Here is a 27,640-nt window from a genome sequence, read left to right as displayed (position 1 = left end):
CTGGTCAGACACCAAAATGCTTCACTCCGCTAGTATAATATATTAACTCTTACATATTGCTCTTGTTGTACCGCTGTCATGTACATTCACGTTGTATGGGAACATTGACCTCACTCTGGTGTAATATATTAAGTTTATTACATATTGCTCTTATTGTACCGCTGTCCTGTACATTTGCATGTCATAAAGGATAACTGCCCCCACTCTGGTGTTATACATTAACTTTATTACATATTGCTCTTGTTGTACAGATGTCCTGTACAGTCACATGTCATAAGGGATAACTGCCCCCACTCTGGTGTAATACATTAACTTTATTATATATTGCTCTTGTTGTACTGCTGTCATGTACATTCACATGTCGTAAGGGATAACTGCCTTCACTCTGGTGTAATACATTAACTTTATTACATATTGCTCTTGTTGTACAGCTATCCTGTACATTCACATGTTGTAAGGGATAACTGCTCCCACTCTGGTGTAATACATTAACTTTATTATATATTGCTCTTGCTGTACTGCTGTCATGTACATTCACATGTCGTAAGGGATAACTGCCCTCACTCTGGTGTAATACATTAACTTTATTACACATTGCTCTTGTTGTACCGCTGTCATGTACATTCACATGTTGTAAGGGATAATTGCCCCCACTTTGGTGTAATATATTAACTTTATTACATATTGCTCTTGTTGTACAGCTATCCTGTACATTCACATGTCGTAAGGGATAACTGCCCCCACTCTGGTGTAATACATTAACTTTATTATATATTGCTTGTGTTGTACTGCTGTCATGTACATTCACATGTCATTAGGGATAACTGCCCCCACTCTGGTGTAATACATTAACTTTATTATATATTGCTCTTGCTGTACTGCTGTCCTGTACATTCACATGTTGTAAGGGATAACTGCCCCCACTCTGGTGTAATATATTAACTTTATTACATATTGCTCTTGTTGTACCACTGTCCTGTACATTCACATGTCATACGGGATAACTGCCCCCACTCTGGTGTAATATATTAACTTTATTACATATTGCTCTTGTTGTACCACTGTCCTGTACATTCATATGTCATACGGGATAACTGCCCCCACTCTGGAGTAATATATTAACTTTATTACATATTACTCTTGTTGTACTGCTGTCATGTGCACTCACATGTCATACGGGATAACTGCCTCCACCTTCTTCCCCTCCCTGAAATACTACATTTAACTTTTGCTCAGTTTACCTGATGCATGTCCTTGTACACAGGTCACTTTGTCCAGTGGCTGCCTAAGTTGTTTAAATGTTATGCTGCTACACATCCAGTTGGAGAGTCACAGAAATAGGACTTTTAGCTTCAGTCCTTTATCCCAGTTACCAAACAATAAATAAACCCAGGAATTGATGAGTGTTCCATAGGTATCCTTCATATCCAAGGTCACCACAACAGGGTATCCTTCATATCCAAGGTCACCACAACAGGGTATCCTTGACATGTAAGGGAAGCACAGCCTTCAGTGTGAAAATTCTGAATAATTTTTCACAGAGCAAACTTGCTCATGCCAGGAAAGGTCCAGTAGAGGTCCAGGTCATCTTTACTGGTCACAAAAAGATCTTGAATAGAAACTAACCTTTTCCCGGAGTGCACAAAATAAGTAGTCTCACTTGCCAGTAAAAAATAGGGTCTGACAGAGAGGTCTGATTCTAAGGGAGAGAAGGTTTGCCTAAAAAGCGAGAAGGCCTGCTTAGAAAGAGAGAAGACTCCTTGAACTCTGTTTTGTATCCCGAAGAAATGCTCTCTCTTACCCATTGGTTCAAGGTCAGGCAGAACCAGTTTTTCTGGTAAAACAAGAGTCCGTAGTCCTAAAGGTGTGGAAATGAGGCTATGATAAGGAGCCATGTAGTCAATACTACAGCCTCCCACCATTATGTGGTGGGAACCTGCCCCCGATCCACCATTATGTGGTGGGAACCTGACCCCTGATCCACCATTATGTGGTGGGAACCTGTCCCCTGATCCACCATTATGTAGCAGGAACTTGTCCCAGATCCCACCTCCTGCCCTGCCCTGCCCTCACCTGCAACTCCAATCCTGTTATCTCTTTGAAATGTCCTTTTCTGCTTGTACTTTCAGTCCTGAAATGCTTTCTATATAAAACTGCCAATGTTTGTTGAGACACTTTCTGTTAAATCTGGGGATGGGAGGATAGAAAAGCTGTTTGACTTGATCACTCTACCTTACCCTTTTGTTTGAGTTTTTTTTTTAAATATGTCTACTAAAGGAATAAAAAGTGCAGATCTGTTTCTAGGAGTGCACTCAACTTCTTCCCACTAAAATCCTCAGCCAGTGCCTAAATCCCGAACCAGGCATGCCTTCTGCTCTCTATGCTTGTAGCAGTTATCCATGCTCAAGCATCCATCTTGTAATAACTGCATTTGATAGCATGACTGCCCACCTTAGATGCAGTCTGAGGTAATCTGGTAAGGCTGTTACCAACAGTCTCATTATTTACTTCTCCAGAAATATCCTTGAACATTTCTGCCTTTTATTTATCCTTTTGCTGACTGGGTTAGTCCCACCAGGTTAGTAGCCTCTTTTCAGTGGAGACCTGAGATGGCATTTGCATTACTAGGGGAAATTTGTCCAGGGCATTGAGGAACTTCCGCTACCCTTTTTGATAGATGCTGTGGGATCTTTTGCGTCCACCTGAGCTACCACCAGCTCAGGCATATTAGATTACATGGGTCTGACAGTTTCCAGCTCTGATCATAAGGGTGGAAAATGTGAACCTTTTCTTTCCAAATTTGTTAAACACCCTACTTTCACAGTAGCTGGGGGAAAGTGTAGTATCGGGGGGGGGGGTGGATCCTTTAGTAGCATCCAGGAAGATAACACTGGGTCTGCAAAAGAGTTGTTATACAAACATCTGCATTTCTCAGACAGCCCACAAAAACAGTCAGATGTCTTAGCAGCAGAGACCTGTGAATCTGGCTCTGTTACACAAGCCCTTGAAGGCCTGAACAAAGGAAGAGACAGGCAAAGACTTGGATTCTTTCATATCCAGTAGCCACAGATGCATACTGTGATTCTAATAGCAACCCCTGTTAAATTTATGGTCTCCCCAAAGAACTAGAAGCCCTCTAGATGAGACAAACCCCGATGTAATAATATCATCATCAAAAACTGAGAAGCTGTTAATGAGCTGTTTCCTGTGGTCCAGTGGTGCAAGGTTTGACTCCCTGAGTCACCATTACTTAACCGTGTGACTCTGAGCAGGTCACTTAACCGGACACAGCTCCTGGGCTGAGTCTGAATAAGGTCTATGGTGGTCAGTGCTCTACCCCAGAAAACAATACAAATAAATAAATAAATATGCCCAAGGGGGGGGATGAAAGTTGCTGGGGTACATCATATTGTCTTCCAATAAGCCTAACTCTTAACAGTCCATCTAGTGAGGGGTTCTTGTTCTCTTCAGCTGGGGTAAGCCATGCCTAAGGTGGACATAATTTGGAGTCTGATTAAAGGCCGGGGCAGCACACTGTAAAGCCATCATATATTTCTCTCCAAAGTATTATTACCAAAAAAAAACAGACATGGAAGCAAGTGCTAATGGTATACATGGCTGAGTATTGTTATGGTCAATAGTCCTGTAGGTATGTGAAAAGGCCTTAAACTGAGCCTGTGACCACCTTGTAAGACTGACTTATCGAAACGGCTAGAAATCTGCCTGGAAGGGAGGCTTAGTCTTCACACAGGTTCACAGGTACTTACTAGGTTACTGATCTGTGAGGACCATAAAAAGCCTAGACTTTCATTCCCATGGCAGTTTTTAGCCCTTACATTTTGCATATGAGTAAGCCATGGGCCAAACAAGGATATGTTAGGATGTTTCCATGAGGGACAGGTGTTAAACTAGAGATGAATTTTCAATTATCCATCAAAATTTGTCCAAGTGCTGTTTGAACACGGTAAGAGAATTATTTTGCTTTATGTAGAGTGGTATTCTCTGTGATACAAACCAAAATTAAGGGTCTAATAGTAAAAACTATGCAGTCAATTTCATAGCCTTGTTCCTCAGGTCTCAGTATCATGTAGGCTACTTAGAGGTGACCTTGTGTATAGGGCTACAGCAGACCCTATGGTATCTTAAAAACCCACTCAGGGTATCCCAGTCTCTTTTGCAAAATAAAAACCCCATAACATGTTCTAATTTATTTTGCAAAAGAGATTGGGATACCCTGAGTGATAATTTATGATAATGTGTTCATGCTTTTATATATTTAATTTGATAGAACGTTTCCCCTAATGCAGTTAGCTGGACATTCCCAGTTAACATACACAAAATAAATATATAAATTAAACGTGACATCACTGACAATATTGTTCCAGAAGCGGAATCGCTGAAAAAACAGCGCAAAAAAACAAAGTCCTGAACAGAGTGTGAGAAATTCAGCTAAACAGCAATACATGGTACATATTTATAAAGTGATTTTACTGTGTTAAGTACGTCATTCTCTGTGTGGGGGATTGTATTCCCCTTTTGCAACCCTAGTACAAAAAATATTTCATTTACAAGATCACACAACTGCAGAGAATAAAACAACCATAATAAAAAAACTGCAGTTAATCCACATACTTAATAAATTACTCGTATCTAGCAGACTTTCTCTGTCTTGATTTTACAAAACCTACTTTTAAGTGAATGGTGATGCGAATATTGTATAATGGGGAATACCTGCTGCATGCATTAATCATTTACTGTGTGTTGACACTTCAGGCCTTGAATAAAGAAAAAATGTATTCTACTTTACGTCATTACATGTTGTTAGACTAGTACTAGAAGTAATAAAATTACAAATACTATATAGTATCAACATGCAAACTGTACAAGAAGCCACACTGACATCATTTTGGGACTTTGAGTTTTGGTTATTGTGTGATTTGGTTATTTAGGCTTTTTTGACAGTGTCATAATGGTTTGACTATGAAAGTAAGCTACTGACTGTGATTCTGTAAAGCAGTTTATTTTTGGATAAACAATATTAATGAAATGAACAGTAAAAGAAATAGTTCTTACATCCTTATTTCCCAGATAGAGAATAAAGTAACCAGAAGCGGCCTGCTGGTTTTCTCTGCTAACTTCTGGTGCACGAATATACAACTTCAGGGCAGTATAAGCTGACAGATCTTGAGGCCTGGTGGGTAATCGGACCTGGACACCTGAATGGCCATTAAACTTCATTGAAACTTTCACCTGGAAAAAAAAGTAAGAAAAGGAATCAAGTTAATCCCATCTCGCTGCAGTTTGCCTCATTTTCCTTCAGACCAAGTCCGTAAACCTGAGTCTTTTTACATCACTCTGTAATTAAGGTGTTCTAACTGCAAGCTACAAGGACACACAGCCCCTACTCCATTAAATGCAACTCTCTTAACGGCTTCCTAAGCCTTTTTAGCTGTCTGGTCATCCTTCCGAAGCTGCTTGTTTCTAGTCAGATGAACTGTGACAAGATGGATTCATATTTGGGTCATGTTCCTTAATCACTACTTTTTTATTGTGCCCCATGAAACCATCAGCAGTTTGTACTTATTGAAACAACAAATATCTTTCTGCTGCAAAATCAACTTTTCCCTCATGTTTTCTTTTTCTTATCACTGCCTACCCAGTACGAGCCTCCCTTCCTTCTCTGTCCAGACCAACCGATTGCCCAGTAGCACCATCACATCTCGTTTACTTCAGTCAAGGACTTCTGTCCTACAGCAGTCACAACTAAAGGATGTTTTAATAACTAAAGGATGTTTTTTTTTAATTAATAAATCCAACTGTTTTACCCATCTCACATCTACTATTACTCTGTCGGCTGGTTTAAATGATGTTTTGTTCAATGTCCAGACTTACCCTACCCTAGTCAGGAACTACATTAAATTCCCCATTCTTGGTTTATTTTTACCAGTCCAGGCATATTGTATCCTCTTCTGCATGAATGCACTGTTTTTATCACAGTCCACTCACAGTTGTTGTCCCCAAGGCCATATCGAGTATCTCTAAATCAGTCTTTGTTCCCTAAATCAAGAAAAGCCAAGAACTCATTTTTGGACATGATTTATCGGTCATAAAGGTTCACAAAACTAAGCTGTTGGTTGAAACCAAAACAGAACTTTAATAAATAAGCTACAACTGCCACCTTGTCACTAATTCAGAAGTTAAAATTCAAATGTTAAACATTATAATTATTTTTCTATTGTGTTTTAGTTAAGAACCACTTTTCTGTCTCTTATTTTCCCTCAATCCTTTTCATCTGACCTCCCTCTCCTTTTCTTCCTAACCCTAGCATATTCCACTTTCCACCTCTTAAATGTTTCTGTTACTCCCCCTCTTTAAGAGACAAAAAATTCTAAATGTTACTACTTATGAAGAAGGTAGAAACACCATAACTTAGTAAAGCATCTAAACCTATTCACCTGCTATGCCTCTAATTGTACTCTAATACCTAGACAGCCTGTAAAAGGTTTAAAGCAAATGTTTTTATTTTTTATTGTATAATTTTGTATATTCTTAACCTGTTATGTAGTAGTTAGCGGAGCTTTTCTCCTCGGGCCTCCACTGAAAATGGACATGTATCCAGTTGGACTAGCCCGGTTAACAAATGTAAAATAAATAAATAAATAAATAAAAGAAGACTTAATACTAAGGCACCATTTGTTCATTTAATAAACTATTTTAGTTTAACCAAATGACTTAGGTTTGTGGACTTTTATACTTTTGTTTACTCTTATTAACTCATTACCAGTTTACTTCTCTAACTCATTATGAAACACTGCCCAGACCAGACACTTGTCCCAGGTTTTTTTTTATAAGATTATCTTTATTATAAGATTAAAGGACTGGACTGTATGGATATGCAATGTCCTAACTTTTCTGTAGCCAGCTTGCTGGATATGGGCATCTTGAGACAATGTAGCAAATGTCTTATGTTTGCTGACAACCACTGTGTGATCTTGCCTTCCTTCTCTGACAACACAGTACGGGAGAGGTGTACTTACACAATCACACAGGTGGCTGTTACACACACGTGCACATCACATTGCCAAAACAATGCACACAACCTTACATAGTACACAACACAGACACCGACTAATATATGATGAGGCACTTAAAAGCTGTCTTCCTAAACAACAGAGATCACCAAGGTGATTGTCAAAGCTACACCTCAGCAAGCCCAAAGCTATTCAGAAAAATGAACACCCAACATCACACATACTGTCACTATCAGTAGAGCCCCAAACACTAAGCCTCTAAGGCAAGCAAACACCCTTCCCAGGAGTCTCATCATAGAGGACTCCATTGTAAGACAGACTGATGGGTCTCTAACCAGGCTGAACAAGGAGAAGATAATGGTTCATCATAGGGGACTCCATTATAAGAGGTACTGATGTCCCTCTAACCAGGCTGAACAAGGAGAAGATAAGGGTTCATCATAGGGGACTCCATTATAAGAGGTACTGATGTCCCTCTAACCAGGCTGAACAAGGAGAAGATAAGGGTTCATCATAGGGGACTCCATTATAAGAGGTACTGATGTCCCCCTATTATAACCAGGCTGAACAAGGAGAAGATAATGGTTCATCATAGGGGACTCCATTATAAGAGGTACTGATGTCCCTCTAACCAGGCTGAACAAGGAGAAGATAAGGGTTCATCATAGGGGACTCCATTATAAGAGGTACTGATGTCCCTCTAACCAGGCTGAACAAGGAGAAGATAATGGTTCATCATAGGGGACTCCATTATAAGAGGTACTGATGTCCCTCTAACCAGGCTGAACAAGGAGAAGATAATGGTTCATCATAGGGGACTCCATTATAAGAGGTACTGATGTCCCTCTAACCAGGCTGAACAAGGAGAAGATAAGGGTTCATCATAGGGGACTCCATTATAAGAGGTACTGATGTCCCTCTAACCAGGCTGAACAAGGAGAAGATAATGGTTCATCATAGGGGACTCCATTATAAGAGGTACTGATGTCCCTCTAACCAGGCTGAACAAGGAGAAGATAATGGTTCATCATAGGGGACTCCATTATAAGAGGTACTGATGTCCCTCTAACCAGGCTGAACAAGGAGAAGATAATGGTTCATCATAGGGGACTCCATTATAAGAGGTACTGATGTCCCCCTAACCAGGCTGAACAAGGAGAAGATAATGGTTCATCATAGGGGACTCCATTATAAGAGGTACTGATGTCCCTCTAACCAGGCTGAACAAGGAGAAGATAAGGGTTCATCATAGGGGACTCCATTATAAGAGGTACTGATGTCCCTCTAACCAGGCTGAACAAGGAGAAGATAATGGTTCATCATAGGGGACTCCATTATAAGAGGTACTGATGTCCCTCTAACCAGGCTGAACAAGGAGAAGATAATGGTTCATCATAGGGGACTCCATTATAAAAGGTACTGATGTCCCTCTAACCAGGCTGAACAAGGAGAAGATAAGGGTTCATCATAGGGGACTCCATTATAAGAGGTACTGATGTCCCTCTAACCAGGCTGAACAAGGAGAAGATAATGGTTCATCATAGGGGACTCCATTATAAGAGGTACGGATGTCCCTCTAACCAGGCTGAACAAGGAGAAGATAAGGGTTCATCATAGGGGACTCCATCACAAGATATACTGATGGGTATCTAACCAGGCTGAACAAGGAGAAGATAATGGTTCATCACAGGGGACTCCATTATAAGAGGTACTGATGTCCCTCTAACCAGGCTGAACAAGGAGAAGATAATGGTTCATCATAGGGGACTCCATTATAAGAGGTACTGATGCCCTCTAACCAGGCTGAACAAGGAGAAGATAACTGTTGGTTGCTTATCTGGGGACAGAATCTACCACATAATGCAGGCACTCAAGTCATTACGCCACAGGTACCGGTATGGTTCCATCACAGTCCATGTAGGTGTAAATGACCTGAGATGTACCTCCCTGGACTATATGAAGACATTATGGAGCTCTGAGACTATGCGTCCCAGCTGGGATGAGCCTAGCATTGAGCAGCATGTTACCATCACTGATGATGCCACAGGATAAGCACAAAATGATTGATTTCAACAACTGGCTGCCTTTCTGGTGTCATTCTAAGGAGATCCAACATTGGTCAGCTTGGGAGGATATTGTTAACCAAGGATGGTCTGCACCTCTGCCCTCTAGGCTTTCATTTACTGGCTAAAACTTTATACACCCCATAGTGCCTTTCTTAGGCAATGCCAAATCGACAAATCTATTGATATAGCAAAATCAACTCAACTGAACCTCATTGAGTTACTGCTCAGTCAGGATCCTGAGTAATAAACTACACCCCTTCCAAGCCCTCCTCGCGGTCGAGAACATAGACATCTGTGCAGTTATTGAGCCAAGGTTTACAGTGACAGAGAGAATGCAGGCAGTGCACAGTTTAAGTGCGTTCTACACTTTTAGACCGGTAGCTGCACAGACAAGGGACAAAGAAGGAGTGTCTCAGTACATATCAGTAACAATCATACCTCTAGGGCAGTCAAACAGGAGGATGTCTGGAGTTCCTCCATGTGTAGATCACTACAGACAGAATCCTGTACCATATTCTAGTTAGCTATAGGTCACCTTCCTTGTCCCAAAAAGCTCACAATGCATACTTGGACCTACTGGAGACACTTCCAACCTAACAGCCTACTGATAGACAACCCTAATTACCCCTATATAGACTGGGAATCCGACACAGCCTCAAATCTATAGGTACAGAGAGTCCTGGACTTTGTAAATACAAACACCTTGACCAAATAGTGAAAACATCCACTAGAGGCTACAACATATTGGACCTCATGCTTACAAATATGGGAGAATGCTGCACACCACCATCAATGTCTCATTTTCCATGGTAAGGTCCAACCATAAATCTGTCTCCTTCAAAATCAAAATCATCTCTGTAATCCCATTAAAGACAGTACCTTTTACTAAGTGATTGATTGTCAAAATTCAATGCCCCTCCAAACCCAGAGTACACAGTAGCCTATGTTGAATTGCTCTCAGAAACTCTTTACAACCATGTCAATGGCTGCATAGAGGCTGCTGTATCTACCAGAAGCACGCCCGGGACTAGCCCTAGAAAAAAAAAAAAACACCCAGGTGGCATCCCAAATTACACAAATTACACAGGATATACAACAAAAGGGAAAAAAAATATGGCAAAAATCATGAACGGTAATTTCCGTAAAAATAGAAATTCTCTCAAAGTAAATAGGCAACTAAAAGTGCTAATTAGGTCAAGCAAAGCCAAGAATGAGGTTAGGATAGCCTCCCAGGTGAAAGATAACCATAATGCCTTCTTCAGCTATGTCAGAAACCTCAAGGGCAGCACACAATGTGCTGACCTGCTAGTTAATGATGCCACTTTCAATGAGCCTGGTGATATAGTGAACCTGTTAGTGAAATTCAGTTCCAAACTGTATCCCCCTCTTACAACTAACCTCTTAAAAATACCCTCAAACATAACCCCTTCTGTTACAACTAGGGAGAATATACTGGCTGCACTCACTAAAGACAAGAACATGGCCTCAATGGGCCCTGATTATATCCCAGGATCCTCCTGGATGGTCTAAAATATGACTTAGTAGGACCACTGAGTCATTATTTGACTAGAGTCTTAAAACAGGCTTTGTGCCACATGAATGGAGAAAGTACAGTTGTGTACACTTACCATAAATGTAGATGTTCGAGTGTATTCACTGTTGCAATCATTACATTTGGGTAATCTGCTGGCAGGTTGCCCTCAGTCGGCCTGAATTCCAAAGTCTTGGGTCCTGCGTCGGTTGCTGTCTCCTCTTCCATGATGTCAGTTCGTCAGGGGTATAAAACATGCAGCCGACGCCATTTTCTTTAGTTTTTCTTGCCCCCGATGTCAGGTGCCCCCAAAAAGGTAGCAATATTATATATATATATATATATATATATATATATATATATATATATATATATAAATATACATGCATCAATATAAACTTTACCGTCATCTACAAGCAAATACACCACATTGGTTGTAGAAGATAGAGAAGGAAAGATAAACTTTAGAATGACAGGGGGATGGAGGGTGGGTAACCTGGACTGCAACAGTGAATACACTCGAACATCTACATTTATGGTAAGTGTACACAACTGTACTATGTTCTTCGTGTTTCACTGCTGCAGTCATTACCATTTGGGTAGAATCCCAAAGCTATGGTCGGGAGGCTGGAGCTAAACAGCATTAGGTGCGGCTATAAGGCCCTGCAGCACTGCAGTGGCAAAGCCTGCCCTGGACTTAGAGTAGAGAGGCAAATGGTAATGCTTTGTAAAGGTGTGAACAGAACTCCAAGTAGCAGCCTCTAGAATGTCTTTGGTTGGTACCCCTCTGAGAAAGGCTGCCAAAGTAGCTGCAGCTCTGGTGGCATGAGAGCTAATGCCCTTGGGCACAGGTTTACCATGGTGTAAGTAGCAGAAACGGATGCAGTGGCTTATCCACTTTGAAATTGTCTGCTTTGAGATGGCCTTTCCTTCTGATCCTGCAGCATATGACACTAGTAATTGCTCAGTTTTTCTTAGAGCTTTTGTCCTGCTCAAGTAGAATCTTAGCTGCCTGTGTACGTCCAAGGAATGCAGAATTCTCTCCCCTTTGTTCTGCGGATTTGGATAAAAAGTTGGCAGATGAATTGTTTGGTTAAGAGCCACACTGAAAACCACCTTAGGCATAAAAGTAGGATTTGTCCTCAGAGACTGGGTAAAATATGATAAAAGGCTCTACAGCCATGAGGGCCTGTAGCTCTGAAACCCTTCTTGCTGAAGTAATTCCTAGTAGCAGGGCTGTCTTCCATGATAAGAACTTTATATCAGCGGTAGCGGCTGGTTCAAATGGTGGCAGGGTGAGCTTTTCCAACAGATAATTGAGGTCCCATGCATGTAATGGTGATCCTCTAAGAGGCCTTAGGTTTTTGGCTCCTCTAAGATACTGCTTTAGGAAGGGATAAGAAAAGATTGGTGGCTCTGTATTGTAATGAGCCGAAATGGCAGAGGCATGGATTTTGATTGATGAGAAAGATAAGCCTTTGACAAGCATCTCAGTTAAATATTGTAATATCTGAGGAATATGTGGTTCTGCTGTATCAGTTCCTTGTGCTTGATTCCAAGCACAAAATCTCTTCCATTTGTCAGCATAAGATTTTCTAGTACTAAGCCTTCTGGCTTCCAAAATGATATCCATCACAGCTTTACTGAGAGGTGTCATTGGTATGTTTACATGATTAGCCATGCTGCAAAATTCAGAGTCTGTAATTGACTGTGCAGGATCTGATTGTTTTGCTGGGACAGTAGTTGTGGTTTTTGAGGCAAGGTCCAAGCTGGGTATTGAGACAAGTTCCTTAGAACTGGGTACCAGTATTGGCGGGGCCAGTCCGGGGTAATTAATATCATCTTTGGCTTCTCTTGTCTGACCTTTAGGAGGACCTTGGGTAGAAGAGGCAGAGGAGGAAAGGCGTAAACTGACAGGTTTTTCCAACTGAAAGAGAGGGCGTCCACTTTCCATGCTTGTCTGTGATAAGTCCTTGTGCAGAATCTTTTCAGTTGATAATTTTGAGGAGAGGCAGATAGATCTATGTCTGGGCTCCCCCATTTCTCTGTTATCGTGCTGAATACTTGTGGATTTAGTTTCCACTCATGAGGATCCATAAGGTTTCTGCTTAAATCGTCTGCCACAGTGTTCCGTTTTCCTGGCAGGAATTGAGCTTGAAGATTTATCTGGAAGGTCAAAGCTGTGCCCCACAGTGCCATGGCTAATCTGCAAAAGGGGGTATGAGTGTGTGCCCCTTTGCTTGTTTATATACCACATGACTGTGGTGTTGTCCATCTTTATCAGTAGTTGTCCTGGATGAAGTAAGTCCTTGAATGCTGTTAGGGCATTTTGAACGGCTAGCATCTCTTTCTGGTTGACAGGCTAGCATCTCTTTCTGGTTGACATGTAGATGCATTTGATTTGGTGCCCATATACCCTGAATGCATCTTCCTGCCATGTGGGCCCCCCAGGCATAATCTAATGCGTCTGTTGTTAAGGTTTGGCTGGCCGGGGGTAGAGTGAAGGGCCATCCCATGTTTTGGTGACAGGCCTTTGCCCACCATAGAAACTCCTGTTGCAGGCAGGGGATGAGAGGAATCAGTTTCCAGACTGTGTGAATGCTGACTCCATAAACCTTTTAGGTACCATTGAAGTTTCCTCATATGCAGTCTTGCATATGGAATTAGTAGGATGCAGGATGCCATGAAGCCCAGAGCCTGCAGAATTTGTCTTGCAGAAGACTGGGTTTTTGTTGCCATAAGTTTGAAGTAAGTAGTCAGTTGCCTTTGTTTGTCTGGTGTGAGGTAAGCCATCTGGGCAGTTATATGCAAGCTTGCACCCAGGAATGTTATCTTTTGAGAGGGTACCAGTTGTGATTTCTTTTCGTTTATTGTGTACCCTAGGCATGCTAGAAGCCTTTTCACAAACCCCAGGTGTCGTAGAAGAGTGTCCTTGTTCTCTGCTTGAATGAGACAGTCGTCCAAGTAAGGATATATTTGAATACTTGTCTGCAAAATGCAATTACTGGTGCCAGGCACTTTGTAAAGACCCTGGGCGCAGTAGATAAGCCAAAGGGCAGTGCAGAAAATTAGTAATGCAGTAAGCCAACCTTGAAACTGAGGTATCTTCTGCACGACTGTCTTATTGGGACATGCAGGTATGCCTCTTTTAAGTCTAAAGTCACCAGTCAAGCATTCTTGCCCAGCATGGGCAGAAGCTGTTGCAAAGTGAGCATTTTGAATTTTGGAATGTCCAGGTATGTGTTCAAAATCAATAAATCCAGTATTGGCCACCAGGCCTTGTCCTTTCTGGGTACCAAGAACAGTCTTGAGTAAAAATCTTGTCCTTTTTCCTGTTCTGGTACCATCTGAATGGCCCCCATATCAATGAGGGACGTAACCTGTTTCTGTGCCTCTGCCCATTGTTTTTTTTGGCAGGTCTGGCCAACCATTTGTCATTAGCAGAGTGTGGAAATGGAATCTGTATCCCTGTGATACGATGTTCAGTATCCACTTGTTCTGGGTTATTAACTGCCAATTTTGAGCAAAACGTGCTAATTTTACCCCTATGGGTGCTGCCAAAAGATAAGTGCTATGTGTAAGGCAGAGGGAAGTCATTTGGATTGCTTTCTGTAAGTTTGAGCTTTATCTCCTCCAGATTTGGAGGTGGATGCGCCCCATTGCTTTGACCTGTGTGAGTCTTGAACCTGGTACCTGGAACCCTTAGGGCATCTGGATTTGCCCCTTTGAGCTCTGTCTGACACAAGAAAGGACCAACTTTTTGTAGGCCAGTGTCTACTGAATCTAGGTGGCTGCACTTGTAAGAAATCTTTAACAGTTTGCATAGACTTAGCTTTGTCTTCCATTTTCTTTAAAACCTCTTCTGCCTTAATGCCAAGCAGAGAATCATGCTGTAAAGGTGCATCTAGTAATTTAGCTTTAACATGATCAGGCAAATTTTGTTCCTTTAACCAGGCATGCCTCCTAATCACAGATCCAGTAACTGCGGCCCTACAGGAGGCCTCTAAAGAATCAAAACCACATTGGAAAGTATGCTTTCCAACTTGTTCAGCTGCATGCAATAATTCCTGCAATTCCTTATTTTCTGCACATTCTGAAATCAACATCATTTTCTGTTTCAGCAATCCCATAACATGTTGTTGGTACTTAAGCATATGAAATTGACAGTTTAAGGCCCTGATTGCCAAGGTTGCAGAAGTATAAACCTTTTTTCCCATCTGTCCAGCACCCTGGAATCTCTGTCAGAGGGGGTAGGGTTTTTTGCTGTTGAGGCCTTAACTCCCTTAGGACCCTGTGAAATAGTTTCAGGATCAGCAGCAGGGTTTTTAAACAAAAATTTATGAGAGTCAGGGACCCTGTAATACCTGTCAGGCTTACTGGGAGCCGGAGGTAAGGAGTCAGGGGTCAGGCTTGACTCCGAAAAAACATCATCCACAATGTCTAACACAGGGGGAATGGCTAAAGGCTTGTGCTGAGGGAGAAGGAGGAAATCCCTGAGCCTCTTTTTTGATTCTGAGAAGTCTTGACTTTCCCATTGAAAATGCTCCCTCAAAGTATGCAAGGTTTCCCCAAATGATTCCCCAAATGAATAATCCTCAGGAGGAGATGCAGATGGAGTAGACTCCTCAGCATCAGAATCCTCATAGGGAGGTAAAGATAATTCCTGATCAGAAGAGGAATCCGAAGAAATAGAAACCTGATCTGAAGATTCAGTCAGTGTCTTGTCTAGGCCTCATATCAGGAGGGGGATGGGAACCCCTGATCAAGGTAATAAGGTCTTCAGCCATTTTGATCATCTGTTTTTTAGGCATAGAGGCCTGTGCATGTGGCTCAGGCATCGGCTTTTTAGTTTGAGAAGGTGTCTTTGCCTTTGGTTTTGCAGCTTTCGTTGGTTTGATGTAAAAATGTTGAGGTCTGAATACACCCTCAGAAGCCGGTGCCTGCTCAGCGGCTCCGGACCCATCTGAGGGAGATACATCCGTCGGTCCAATACCCTGAGTATCTTGCGGCATGCCTGACTCCACATGGGTGTTGGTAGAGGCCTGCGACTCAAAGATAGTGGGTATCAGGGGCTGCGAAAGCACCTCACTGAGTAACAGCAAACTGGCGACTGGCTTATGAGAAGCTTCGTTGTCGGTTTTGGATCTCGACTGCCTTTCTCTGTCCTTTTCTTTGCATTTTTTATGTACTCCGGTAGTCGGATTGCTATCTGATGACATCTCTGGCATCGGTAAAAAGCAAGAAAAAAGTTTCCCCAACAGGGTACTTAGCTTTATTGAAGACTTTGGTTCTGAAACTCAAACGCGAATATTTCAGTAGTCGGCCAACCGGCACTTGCGAAATGCTTCTGCTTCGAGCACCGTGTGGCAAGAAAGACTAAAGAAAATGGCGTTGGCTGCATGTTTTATACCCCTGACAACCTGACGTCATGGAAGAGGAGACAGCAACTGACGCAGGACCCAAGACTTTGGAATTCAGGCCGACTGAGGGCAACCTGCCAGCAGATTACCCAAATGTAATGACTGCAACAGTGAAACACGAAGAACATCTGTAATGATCATCCCCTTCATAAGGGAGGACCTTCAACAGATCCGGGAAACTAAAAATCCATTAGTCTGACTAGGCTTATTTGCAAAGTCATGGAAAGAATTATCATGGAAATTATCAATAAGAACTATGGAGACCTCCAGACACTGGATCCATCCCAGTTTGGCTATCTCAGAGAAAGTCATGCTTACTGAATCTGGTGGGCTTCTTTGAAAAGGTCACTAAGGCAATGGAGAAAACAGTGCCCACTGCCTACCTAAGATCTGGCTAAAGCACATGATACAATATCCCACTCAGGGATTGTTGCCAAACATATGAAACTAGGTATAACCCCCCCTTATAACACTGGATAGCTAGCTGACACATTGATAGGACCCATGTGGTTAGAATGAGTGAGGAATCCTCCACAAAGAGGTCAGTCACCAGTGGAGTCCCCCAGGACTCTATGCTGGGCCCACTCCTCTTTGACATCTACTTCTCAGATGTCAAAGCCAATATCAAAGACCTTTGGCTGATCAAATTTGCAGATGATGAAAACTGGGAGCAGATGCTGAATCCCTCTAGCATGAGAACACCCTTCAGGAAGGTCTAATATGGACAAAGACTTGGTACCAAAGCCATGGCTTAAAACTTAATACCAAGAAATGCATTATAGCACCTTCTGGAAGGCCAGCCACCCCGGGTAGCTACAACATTGATAAAACACCCTTAAAAGATGATTCATTAGTCAGGCATCTGGAATCTCATATAGACAGTAACCTAGCCTCTGACCAACATGTGTCCAAGGGAGTAAGAAAATACTTCTAAGTTGCTCAACATTTAAATAAGGGCATGGCATCCAGGTCCAGAGAAGATATTGTACCTCTGTATTTGGGCCTCATCAGACCCATCATAGAGTATAATGCCCCCTTCAGTATGTACCTGACCAGACACATGCAGCAACTGGAACGTCCACAAAGGTTCCTTACAAAAAGAATACAGGGAGTAAACACAATGTCCTACACTGATCCTCTCAAAGCCCTGCCTCTTTACTCGATATCATACAGACGTCAGAGAGATGACTTCTGCCTGGAATACAAGGCATACTGGACTCTATTTTGATGAAACTTTTGCACATCTGCAAAACAAACAGCATCAGAACTACTAGACTGAAAGTCCTAAAATTTGCTTGCAGCACAAACAGGACATGTTGGAGAGACACATATGTTTCTCACAGAATTCCCATTTTCTGGAACAGGCTCCCCCCCATCCATGTGAAACAGAGTTCTTCCCTATACCTTTTTAAGCACAAGTTGGACAAATGGATGGGTAATCGAAAATTCACCCCTGCTCTGGCATGTATGTCTGTGATGGACCAAGGGAGTCAATAAATCACCCACTGTATAAATTTGTGGGTCACATTTGGGTTGCATGGGTAGGCTTATAAGGGCCCTAAGCTGTCGTTAACCTAGTACAGACCTATGAACCTATAAGAACAGAATATCAAAATACATAAAAACAAACAGCAATCCCAATGAAAGCACACAAAATTTTCAGCTTAATACTGTACAGTTTTTGCATACTGACATAGCCTGACCTTTTTTTTTTTATTATTTTAGAACATACATTTAGAAATATAAGGATGCAGTACTTTGATCTGTGCACTAAGCTATTGTTTCCAATTACAGTGCTGCAAAGGTCTGTACTGACAACAAACGTAACATTAGCAAAGATGGGCTTATCAACATTAACATTAGGGCTGCCACCTTTTCAAATGCTCACAAAACATACCCACAGCCAGTACAAAGGACAGAACTTCACTTTTTTTGCCCAAATAGAAACTTATTCTTGTAACAGTTGAGTTGCTTATGCTGTTTCATATAATATTTAGGTGTTTCAGATACAAAACGACTAGTTTTATGTAACTATTAAAGACAACTTAGGACATTTTTTTGTCCTAAAATCTTAAGACATTTGCCATTTTTTAGTTTATTTTTGCAGGATACAACAGCCCAAAGAGGGACTGTCCCTCATAAACAGGGGCAGGTGGTAACCCTAATTAGCCCACCTGAAGATAATATAAGTTGTATCTCCACAGTGCTCATACTATATTATTCTAACTCAGAGGTCATTCTGCCTTGGAGGAAATGGATACCTGGTTTCATTCACAAATGAAATATTCCTCATCCTGCAAGGATATGCAACTTCACAGCTATGGTACACAAGAAGGGATGAGTTCTTTAGTAACAGTAGAGTGTATCATATAATTTAATGCTAAAGTTATGCATTTTTCAACTAACAATCAATATTCTGTCCTTCAGCATTTTCAGCTTTCTATATTTCTTGATTAAACAGAATTTCAACATTTTCTGTTCAATTTTTTTGGAATGAAGCAAATCTGTTCTAATCTTATACTAAGAACACAACACCAGTCGCATCCTGTATTTGCATTTCACTGCAGACACTTAGCCCCACATCAGTGGAATTTCAAGTGTCAATCTTTCTTATACTGTAACTCAAAACATCTCTTTCTTAGCCTCCAAAACTGGAACTATCATGCAACTTGGTATTTTTCCAACATTTTACTGAACCGAGTCTTTATTTCCCTTGTCTATCAATTCAGCCAGAATGCAAAATGTAAATGGCCATACAAATTTGATAGACAAGTCAACTTTCTGACTTGTTTCTACAAAATGCTGTAATCAAAGAAAGTGAAACACAGTGGTTTGCATTTTAGTGTAAGTAACTTTCCTTGTAACCCCATCAGAGTTAACTTTTTCAATATGGTTGTATTCCATTTCTCAGATAAATAGTACACAAATCAATCAATATGTACATTCCTCATCCAAGGTTGTGTTTCGATCTCCTGTCATCTCTAATTTTGTGAGACACCAGTCACAGCTTACCTTGCTTGCAGCATTCCTGGCCTGGGAGATCAGCTGTCGTACACGAAGAATGTTCTCTGAGAGGTTCATACTCTGGTTTTTCTTGTTCTCCAGGGAAGTCAGTTTGTCTAAGAGAACAGGGATGGTTGTTGCCAATGTTCCAGCTGTCAGAAGCAGAGAGAAATCTGAATGAAAATTCAATCCAGACCACATCTTTGTACACCTAGTTCCAGTCAGATAATACAGTAAATGTTATTTAAGAATCCCAGTGTATTAAGAATGGATTTGGATTAATATTTTCTAAACTACATAAATAAAAATACCAAACCAAAGGCTTAAGGTTACGGAGCCTATAGTTGTAGTATAAAGCAGAAGTACAACAGTTCAGAAACTGTTACTCTATCTCATCATGGAAGGTGGAGTGGCCTATGGTTAAAATATGGAGGCCTTTACCCCCTGTAACGCAATAAGATGGAATAGATTATCGCTGCATACTGGAACTTCAGTTTATATGTAAGGAGACTGCACTGTCCCCACTGGTGTACTAAGAAAGGAAAAAGACAGAAAAACAATAATTGGAAACTCACAAAATTCATTACTGACTAATGCAGTTATGTTTAAATGAAATGGGTCTAATAAAGCAGATGTCCCCATTTCTATCCCCACTCTGGGGAGTGACGGAGGAAGTCAGAGGGGATATTCTGTCTGGAAGAAACTGGATGATGGGGTAATAATTAACTGAGCAGGAGATTTAACAAAAACTCTCATACTGTCAGTAACACACAAAACATCTATTATTTTCAAATGTTCTTAATACCCCCTTGGTCAATATATTCATTCACTTTGAATTTATGTTTTTACGGTGCTTGTTTTACATTCTGTAATTGGTACCTGTTATTTTAGCACGGTTATACAGTCCAATGTTTGCTTATTAGGTCTCCGCTGCTATTTTATTCCCAATTGTTGCTATTTGTATTACTTTTTGTTCTTATTCTTATAGCTCCCGTATGAAAATGACATTCACCCAGAAGGACTAACCATGTTAAAATGTAAAGAAATTAATAAGCAAATAAATACTTTCAGTTACTTTCATTACAGTGGCCATCAACTGTGTCAGCACCTAACCATGTAAGGCTTTACGGAAGACATCTATAAATATTTGGTGGTAAATTGAACTAATTTTTTCTTCCACACACCTGACTTTTTAGCTTCCTCAAGAGCAGAATTCAGGTCTTCACTGCTAATGTCTCCATATGTCCCATTCCACTTTTCCAGATTCTTTCTCATGTCGTTCAGCCCATCTTGTAATCTGGTTGCTGTGGTATTGGCTTCAGAAGCAGTGTCCTTTGCTTTCTGTATTGTCTCAGATATATTACCTGTGTGTTACAATCAATGGCAGAACATAATAAAAAAGTCATTAAAATAACATCTGCATTGGCTAGACTCAACAGCCCTAGAATTAAGAAAACTTTTCTACAGTAAATGCATCTTTGAAAAAAGAAATCTGTGTTCAAAGGTATGTCTCTCAGACATTATGGATAACTTAGGATCAAGTAAACAAGACATGCAAATCGGTTTACACTGTGCAAAAATGCAAATCTTATGAAAGCTGGGACATAATGTTTCATTAATCAGCATGGACATTCTGTAATCCACGTTACCCGTTATAAAGTCTCATTAATTCACTGGCCAAAAGAATATCATTGCTGATGACCGACTAACAAAGACGGCACGGAATAAGAAACAGAAAGAAGAACCACTGCATGGGGGAACTTCTGTAATATACTAACTATTTGTGACGTTGGCTGCACCCATGGCTAGTCTAGTCCATACACTAAAAAAAAACAATTGTAGCCCAACTAGGCAAATGTCTACAGGATGGATACATTTAGATATTCAGCTCTATCTATGGAAAGAAGGATAACATTGCTGTTATTCAATTAACTCAAACCTGCTGTTATCCTTTTAAACAAGTCTGTTGCAATTAGCCCCTTTTCGGTAAATAAAGATTTTTTACTTTCCAGAGAACAACAGAAGGAGAATTCTGCTTAGTGGACACACATACGCCTCTGTGTATCAGTTTTGTTTTACTTCAGTTGGTCAGATTAGCTTAGATCTAGTACGGGCAATAAGTTTGAATTTTTGTTGAGCCATGTTGACCAATTCTTTTCCATGGTAATGCAGTTTTACTAGCAATGAAGAACTTCTTTTTAGCTAGATTGATCGGTCCTTTGAGAAGACAACATCTGAATTATAAGAACTTCCACTTTTGGAAAATACAGCTATATAAGGGTAAGTAAAGTTCAACTGAGTAAGAAACATACCATAATAGTAAATGTTTGAGTAGGATCACTGTTCTAAGCAGTCTTTGCACCTGGGACTTCCTGCAGAAAGGCCTGACATCCATCCACACCTCCACAGCTATATACTTTTCCACTGGAAGGTTTGACATCAGCTTCTTGTATGCTTCAGGAAGGATGTTCCATTCATCTGAGAGATTTAATGTTGGAGACCTCAGGACCCTCCCACACCAGGAATCTTGTGGCCATCTGCAGCAAATCCTGGTGTCCCAGATGTACCCAGATCAGCTTAGCTAGTGACCCTGTAGGCAGGCAAAGTGTGACAGACTATGGGAAAAGGTGATCTGGTACACCATCTGAGCCACAGGGTGCTCAAAATGAAGGATAGAGGGGATGGCGGGAGAGAAGTTGTACTGTAATAATTATTCTAATCGAACATTTACTATTATTTTTATCTTCTTACACAGTGGTGGTGGTATTATGTTTTTCCTAAAGATCATTACTGCAGTAGTTCTTACATTGGGGAAGATTTGCGTTGCTGTTTTATGACTGGGGTGAAGTCGGTTACCCTCAGGTACAGGCTGCAGGAGCCTCTTCAGGATAGCTGTGGCAAAACCTGCCTGTCTTCGGATGTAGTGTTCCTGCAATGTTTGGAAAAACTGTACAGAGGTCAAAGTGGCTGCTTCTAAAATGGTCTGGGTACATACCTCAGCCTAACATGTCCTTTCAGGGTTTTCCCATGAGCAGAATAACAAAATATAATGAACACAGAGATAGCCATTTTGGGATGCTCTGCCTAGAGAACACATTCTCTTCTTTGCTCAGTTTTCCTTACATCTCTGGTTTTGTCTACAGATAATATCTCAGATGTCTATGCACATCCATGGACTGTAATACTCTCTCACTTCTATTTTGAGGAACAGGGAACTGTACGGACTGTGTTAGAATCATTTCTCTGACTACCTTAGGCATAACAAGTAAGGAAAATTAGAAAGAATTCCTTTACGCATCTGTGAATGAAGCCCTGAGATACTCTTTGCTGAAGTGATTATCACCAACAGGGCTACCTTCCAGTCAAGAAATTTGAGGTGATTCACAGTCAGCAGCCAGTTAAAAAGGGGTTTGGGTTAACTTTCAGAAAACCTAATTAAGTCCCACAGTGGGCTTACTGCCTTCCTAGGTGAACACAGGTATAATACCTCTCTTTTAGTAAGTGGTTAACTGGTAGTAATGCGACCAAAGGGGATACATAGGCAAACAAGGTGAGATGGCTGACATGTACTGTCACTGAGGAATAGGCAAGTCCTATCTGAAACAGCTCAGGCAGGTATTGTAGAATCACTGACACATGCTGCAGAATTTGCGTCTTAATTCCCCTTGGCACCACAGGAAAAAAATCTCTTTCATTTAGCTTGGTAGAGTTTTGTAGTAGGTTTCCAAGCTTCCCTCTTGATTTTAAGCACATTACCTGGATACTGTTGTCTAAACAGTAACAAGACTGTAACATACATGCTCTCAATTTGATTTTTTCTAGGTTTGGGTGTATCAAGAACTACCTCAGCTGAGTTTGGGGGTCCACATGCTGAGTCAGAGTGTAAGGTTTCTCCCCTGCATTACCAGTGGTGCCTTGGCCAAAAGGGCATCATCAGTAGCATCCTTGGCATCTCCCTTAGTTTTTGAATTACCCAGAGGTAGAATGGAGATTGGATGGCGACCATATTTACTAGCAAAATTAATCTACATTTATTTTTCTCTTCTGATATTTACTTGCTGTTTCAATTGCCTGCTGGACTTTGCAGCCTCTGTGATTACTACATGTTTATGAATTAGTTCGGTTTTACCTTTTTCTTAATTTTTTCACTGGCTTCTGCCTGCAAATGGTTTACTGTGATCAGTGTACTGCCTCAGTAAAGAAACATAAAAAAATAAATAAATAAATATAAAGTACAGACTTGTCCAGTTGAAGAAAAAGGTAACCACAGCTCAATGTGTTGCTATCTGCTGCTGTGAGCACCTTTCCAGTGAACCAGCTGTAGGAATGTGTACTTGTCCAACATCCAATGATGAGGAGCTGATCAATTTAGACACAATACAATTATGTTGAAATTTTATTTATTTATTTTATTTTACATTTGTTTACTGGGATAGTCTGACTGGATACATGTCCATTTTCCGAGGAGAAAAGCTCCACATAGTCAAACATACAAAAGGTTACACAAGAAGTTAGAAAACAATTAGAATATATAAAAAAGTGATAATATACCTTATGTACATTGGTTTAGTAATGTTCCCTAGTAGGGACTCACAGTTCTCATGGACAGACATACAAAGGTTACAGAAGTTAGAAAACAATTAGAATATATAAAAACAAAGTGGTAATATATCTTATGTACATTGGCTTAGTAAAGTTCCCTAGTAGGGACTCACAGTTCTCATGGACAGACACAATTACAAGTGAGATTGTAACTCACAGTTAGTCCCTAGTAGGGACTCATAGTTCTCATGGACAGACACAATTACAAGTAAGATTGGATACATAGCATGGGGATGTAGTTAGATGTTATGATAATTACTGATTATGCTATTGTTTTATAACTTTACTCGGGTTGGTAGATGGGCATAGACAGTTCAATTTGAGATACTGTTTGAGTTTTTTTTTTAAGAGACTTTTGGACGATTGTAGGGTTATATAGTTTGGCAAGGCATTCCAGGTTTTGCCAACAAAGTTGGTGAACAGGGATTCTCCAGCTGAGTTATTAGCTTTGTGGGTTTTGTGAAATAGAAGGCCCTGAAGCATGTTCATTAATTCCAGGGTTAATTCCTAAGGCTGCACAGCCACCCTACAAAGGAAGTTTGACTATGTTTCCCCTGTTTGTTGAATAACCACATAACTGGGAGGTTGTCCATTATCACTGTAAGACTCCTTGCTTCCAGATTGGCTTGATAGCCCTGAAAGCTAAGCTGACAGCCATCATTTCCTTTATGCTGATGTGTTTCTTGCATTGTTTGCTGTTCCAATTGTCCTCAGTTTGGGGTCTGAGTGGGCTTCTCCGGATAAGAATGATACATCTGTAATCAGTGAATGGTTCACTGGTGTCTCCTTGAATGAACCACCCAGATTACTCTGCAATTGGATAACCCACAACACTAGCTCTTGTCTTATGCAAGGGAGTAGGACATGATGTCCCGTAATGACTGGTCATGCTGATGCCAAATGCTTCTGAGGTCCAGCTGTGATATCCTCATGTGGAAATGGTGAATACCATGTATCGTAAAATCCAAAGATATTCCCTTGGGGAGCCTGTGTTTCTTAGGGATACTGCTTGAAAGACCTGACTGAGAAAGGTTACCTCATCTTGGTGCTGGAAAGCCCATTGCCTAATGGAGCCTAGCAATACTTACATCACGGAAGATGTGAGACTGGACATGAAGCGACTGAGAGAAATACCAAGGTTTGGACACAAGTCATTGTCTAAGCAGGTACTCTCTGTATCCTTACCTGTGAAGGGGCCTGAAACAAGCATTCATCTAAACAAGTGTAAAGGTGAATAACTTTGGTTCTGCAATGTGCAATAACTGGAGCCAAGCACTTGCTATAGTTTACCACACGTGAAGCAATGAAGTGCATTTCTGTACTGGTATTCATAAATGCCAGTACAGAAAAGAATTCAGGAACTACACTTCCCAATTGGTCCTCCTAAAACCATGTGCCCAGGATGGCTGCCCACTTCCACTCTACCCTTGCTGTGCTTCTGGTATGTTAACTGACCTGTAGGCTTGTAGGGCATAGATGATGGTCATAATCTCTTTCACATTAAAACACTTATTTTTCATATCCCTGGGCCACCCTTCTTGCACCTTGTGACAGATAGCATGCATGAGCCAAACCACCTATGATCTATGTTTGATTCAGCTCTGGTGCGACAGGGAGACCACAATTACAGCATACATAGGTGATACACCAGCAAAGTTCCTGTCAGAAGAAGAGGATGAAGGAAGTACAGTTGTGTACTCTTACCATAAATGTAGATATTCAAGTGTATTCACTGTTGCAGTCATTACATTTGGGTTATCCTGCTGGCAGGTTGCCCTCAGTCGGCCTGAATTCCAAAGTCTTGGGTCCTGCGACAGTTGCTGTCACCTCTTCCCTGACGTCAGGTCATCAGGGGTATAAAAGATGCAGCTGATGCCATTTTATTTAGTTTTTCTGGCCCCAGATGTCAGGTGCCCCAAAAAGGTAGGTTAAAATTTTGTAAATAAAACATACATGCACCAAAATAAGCTTTACCTTCATCTATAAGCAAATACACCACCTAGGTTGTATAGATTAGAGAAGTAAAGATAAGTTCCAGCAAAAATAAAGGAGATGGCGGGTGGGTAACCTGAACTGCAACAGTGAATACACTCGAACATCTACATTTATGGTAAGTGTACACAACTGTACTATGTTCTTTGCGTTTCACTGTTGCAGTCATTATATTTGGGTTTAGTCCCAAAGCTATGGTTGGGGGGCTGGAGCTAAACAGCATTAGGAGCAGCTATGAGGCCCTGCAGAACTGCAGTGGCAAAGCCTGCCCTGGATTTAGAGTAAAGAGGCATATTGTAATGTTTTGTAAAGGTATGCACTGAACTCCAAGTAGCAAAATGTCTTTGGTTGGTACTCTCCTGAGAAAGGCTGCAGAAGTGGCTGCAGCTCTGGTTGAATGTGGCCTAATTCCCTTAGGCACTGGTTTGCCATGCTGTGAGTAGCAGAAACGAATGCAGTAACCTATCCACTTTGAAATAGTCTGCTTGGAGATGGCCTTTCCTTGTAATGCTGTGGCACATGCCACTAGTAATTGCTCTGTCTTTCTGAAAACTTTAGTTTTGTCCAAGTAGAATTTAAGTTGTCTGTGTACGTCCAAAGAATGCAGAATTTTCTCCCCCTTGTTCTGTGGATTTGGATAAAAGGTTGGCAACTGAATTGTTTGGTTAAGGGCTACACTGGATACCACCTTAGGCATAAATGTAGGGTTTGTTCTCAGAGAGACCCTGTCTGGATAGAAAATGATAAATGGTTCCACAGCCATGAGAGCCTGTAGCTCTGAAACTCGTCTTGCAGAAGTTATTGCTAGGAGCAGAGCTGTTTTCCAAGATAAGAACTTTATGTCCGCAGTAGCAGCTGGCTCAAAAGGAGGTAAGGCGAGTTTTTCCAAGACATAATTGAAGTCCCATGCAGGTACTGGCGTTCTCCTTGGAGGCCTTAAGTTTTTGGCTCCTCTGAGGTACTGCCTTAATAAAGGATGAGAAAAGAGTGGTGGCTCTGTATTGTAATGAGCTGAAATGGCAGAGGCATGGATTTTAATTGATGAAAAAGATAGGCCTTTCTCCAGCATCTCAGTTAAGTAGTGCAAAATCTGAGGAATATTTGGGACAGCTGTATCAGTTCCTTGAGCTTGGTTCCAAGCGCAAAATCTCTTCCATTTCCCAGCATAGGATTTTCTAGTACTAGGCCTTCTGACTTCTAAAATGACATCCATCACAGCTTTACTGAGAGGTGTGGTTTGTATGGCTACATTATCCACCATGCTGCCAGGTTTAGGGTCTTGAGTTGGCTGTGCAGAATCTGATTGTTTTGCTGGGACAGTAGATGAGGTATTTGAGGTAAGGTCCAGGCTGGGCATTGGGACAAGTTCCTTAAGATGGGATACCAGTACTGGCATGGCCAGTCTGGAGCAATCAGAATCATTTTTGGTTTCTCCTGCCTGACCTTTAGGAGTACCTTGGGGAGGAGAGGCAATGGAGGAAAGGCATATACTGATAGGTTTGTCCAGTTGAAAGATAAGGCGTCCACTTTCCAAGCTTGTCTGTGATAAGTCCTTGTTCAGAATCTTTTTAGTTGATTGTTTTGAGGGGAGGCAAATAGATCTATGTCCGGGCATCTCCATTTCATTGTTATCATGCTGAAGACTTGTGGATCCAGGTGCCACTCGTGCGGATCCATGAGGTTTCTGCTTAGTTCGTCTGCCAGAGTATTTTTCTTTCCTGGCAGGAATTGTGCCTGCAGATGAACTTGGTAAGTCAATGCTGTGTACCATAAAGCCATGGCTAGTCTGCACAGGGGATAACAATGAGTGCCCCCTGCTTGTTTATGTACCACATGACCGTGGTGTTGTCTGTCTTTATCAGTAGTTGTCCTGGATGAAGTAGGTCCTTGAAGGCTGTCAGGGCATTTTGAACAGCTAGCATATCTTTCTGATTGATATGTAGATGCTTTTGGTTTGTGGAACAGGTGCCCTGAATGCCTCTTCCTGCCATGTGT

General features: G+C 41.2%; 1 protein-coding gene across 1 annotated transcript in view; it reads right to left on the bottom strand.

Moving 5' to 3' along the window:
* LAMA5 (laminin subunit alpha 5) overlaps positions 1 to 27,640 on the bottom strand; it is a 1,615,491-nt gene that overhangs the window by 308,454 nt on the left and 1,279,397 nt on the right. The window contains exons 59-61 of the mRNA XM_044090412.1: positions 20,236 to 20,415; positions 19,061 to 19,203; positions 5,074 to 5,250 (exon numbers count right to left, since the gene is read on the bottom strand). Of these exons, the coding sequence (XP_043946347.1) occupies positions 5,074 to 5,250; positions 19,061 to 19,203; positions 20,236 to 20,415 (500 nt within the window). The remainder of the gene's footprint in view (positions 1 to 5,073; positions 5,251 to 19,060; positions 19,204 to 20,235; positions 20,416 to 27,640) is intronic.

The sequence above is a fragment of the Protopterus annectens genome, chromosome 12.part0, assembly GCF_019279795.1.
Source record: "Protopterus annectens isolate FY-2018-M chromosome 12.part0, PAN1.0, whole genome shotgun sequence".
In the NCBI taxonomy this organism is placed as follows: domain Eukaryota; kingdom Metazoa; phylum Chordata; order Ceratodontiformes; family Protopteridae; genus Protopterus; species Protopterus annectens.
This window is presented reverse-complemented; position numbering and strand designations above follow the sequence as displayed.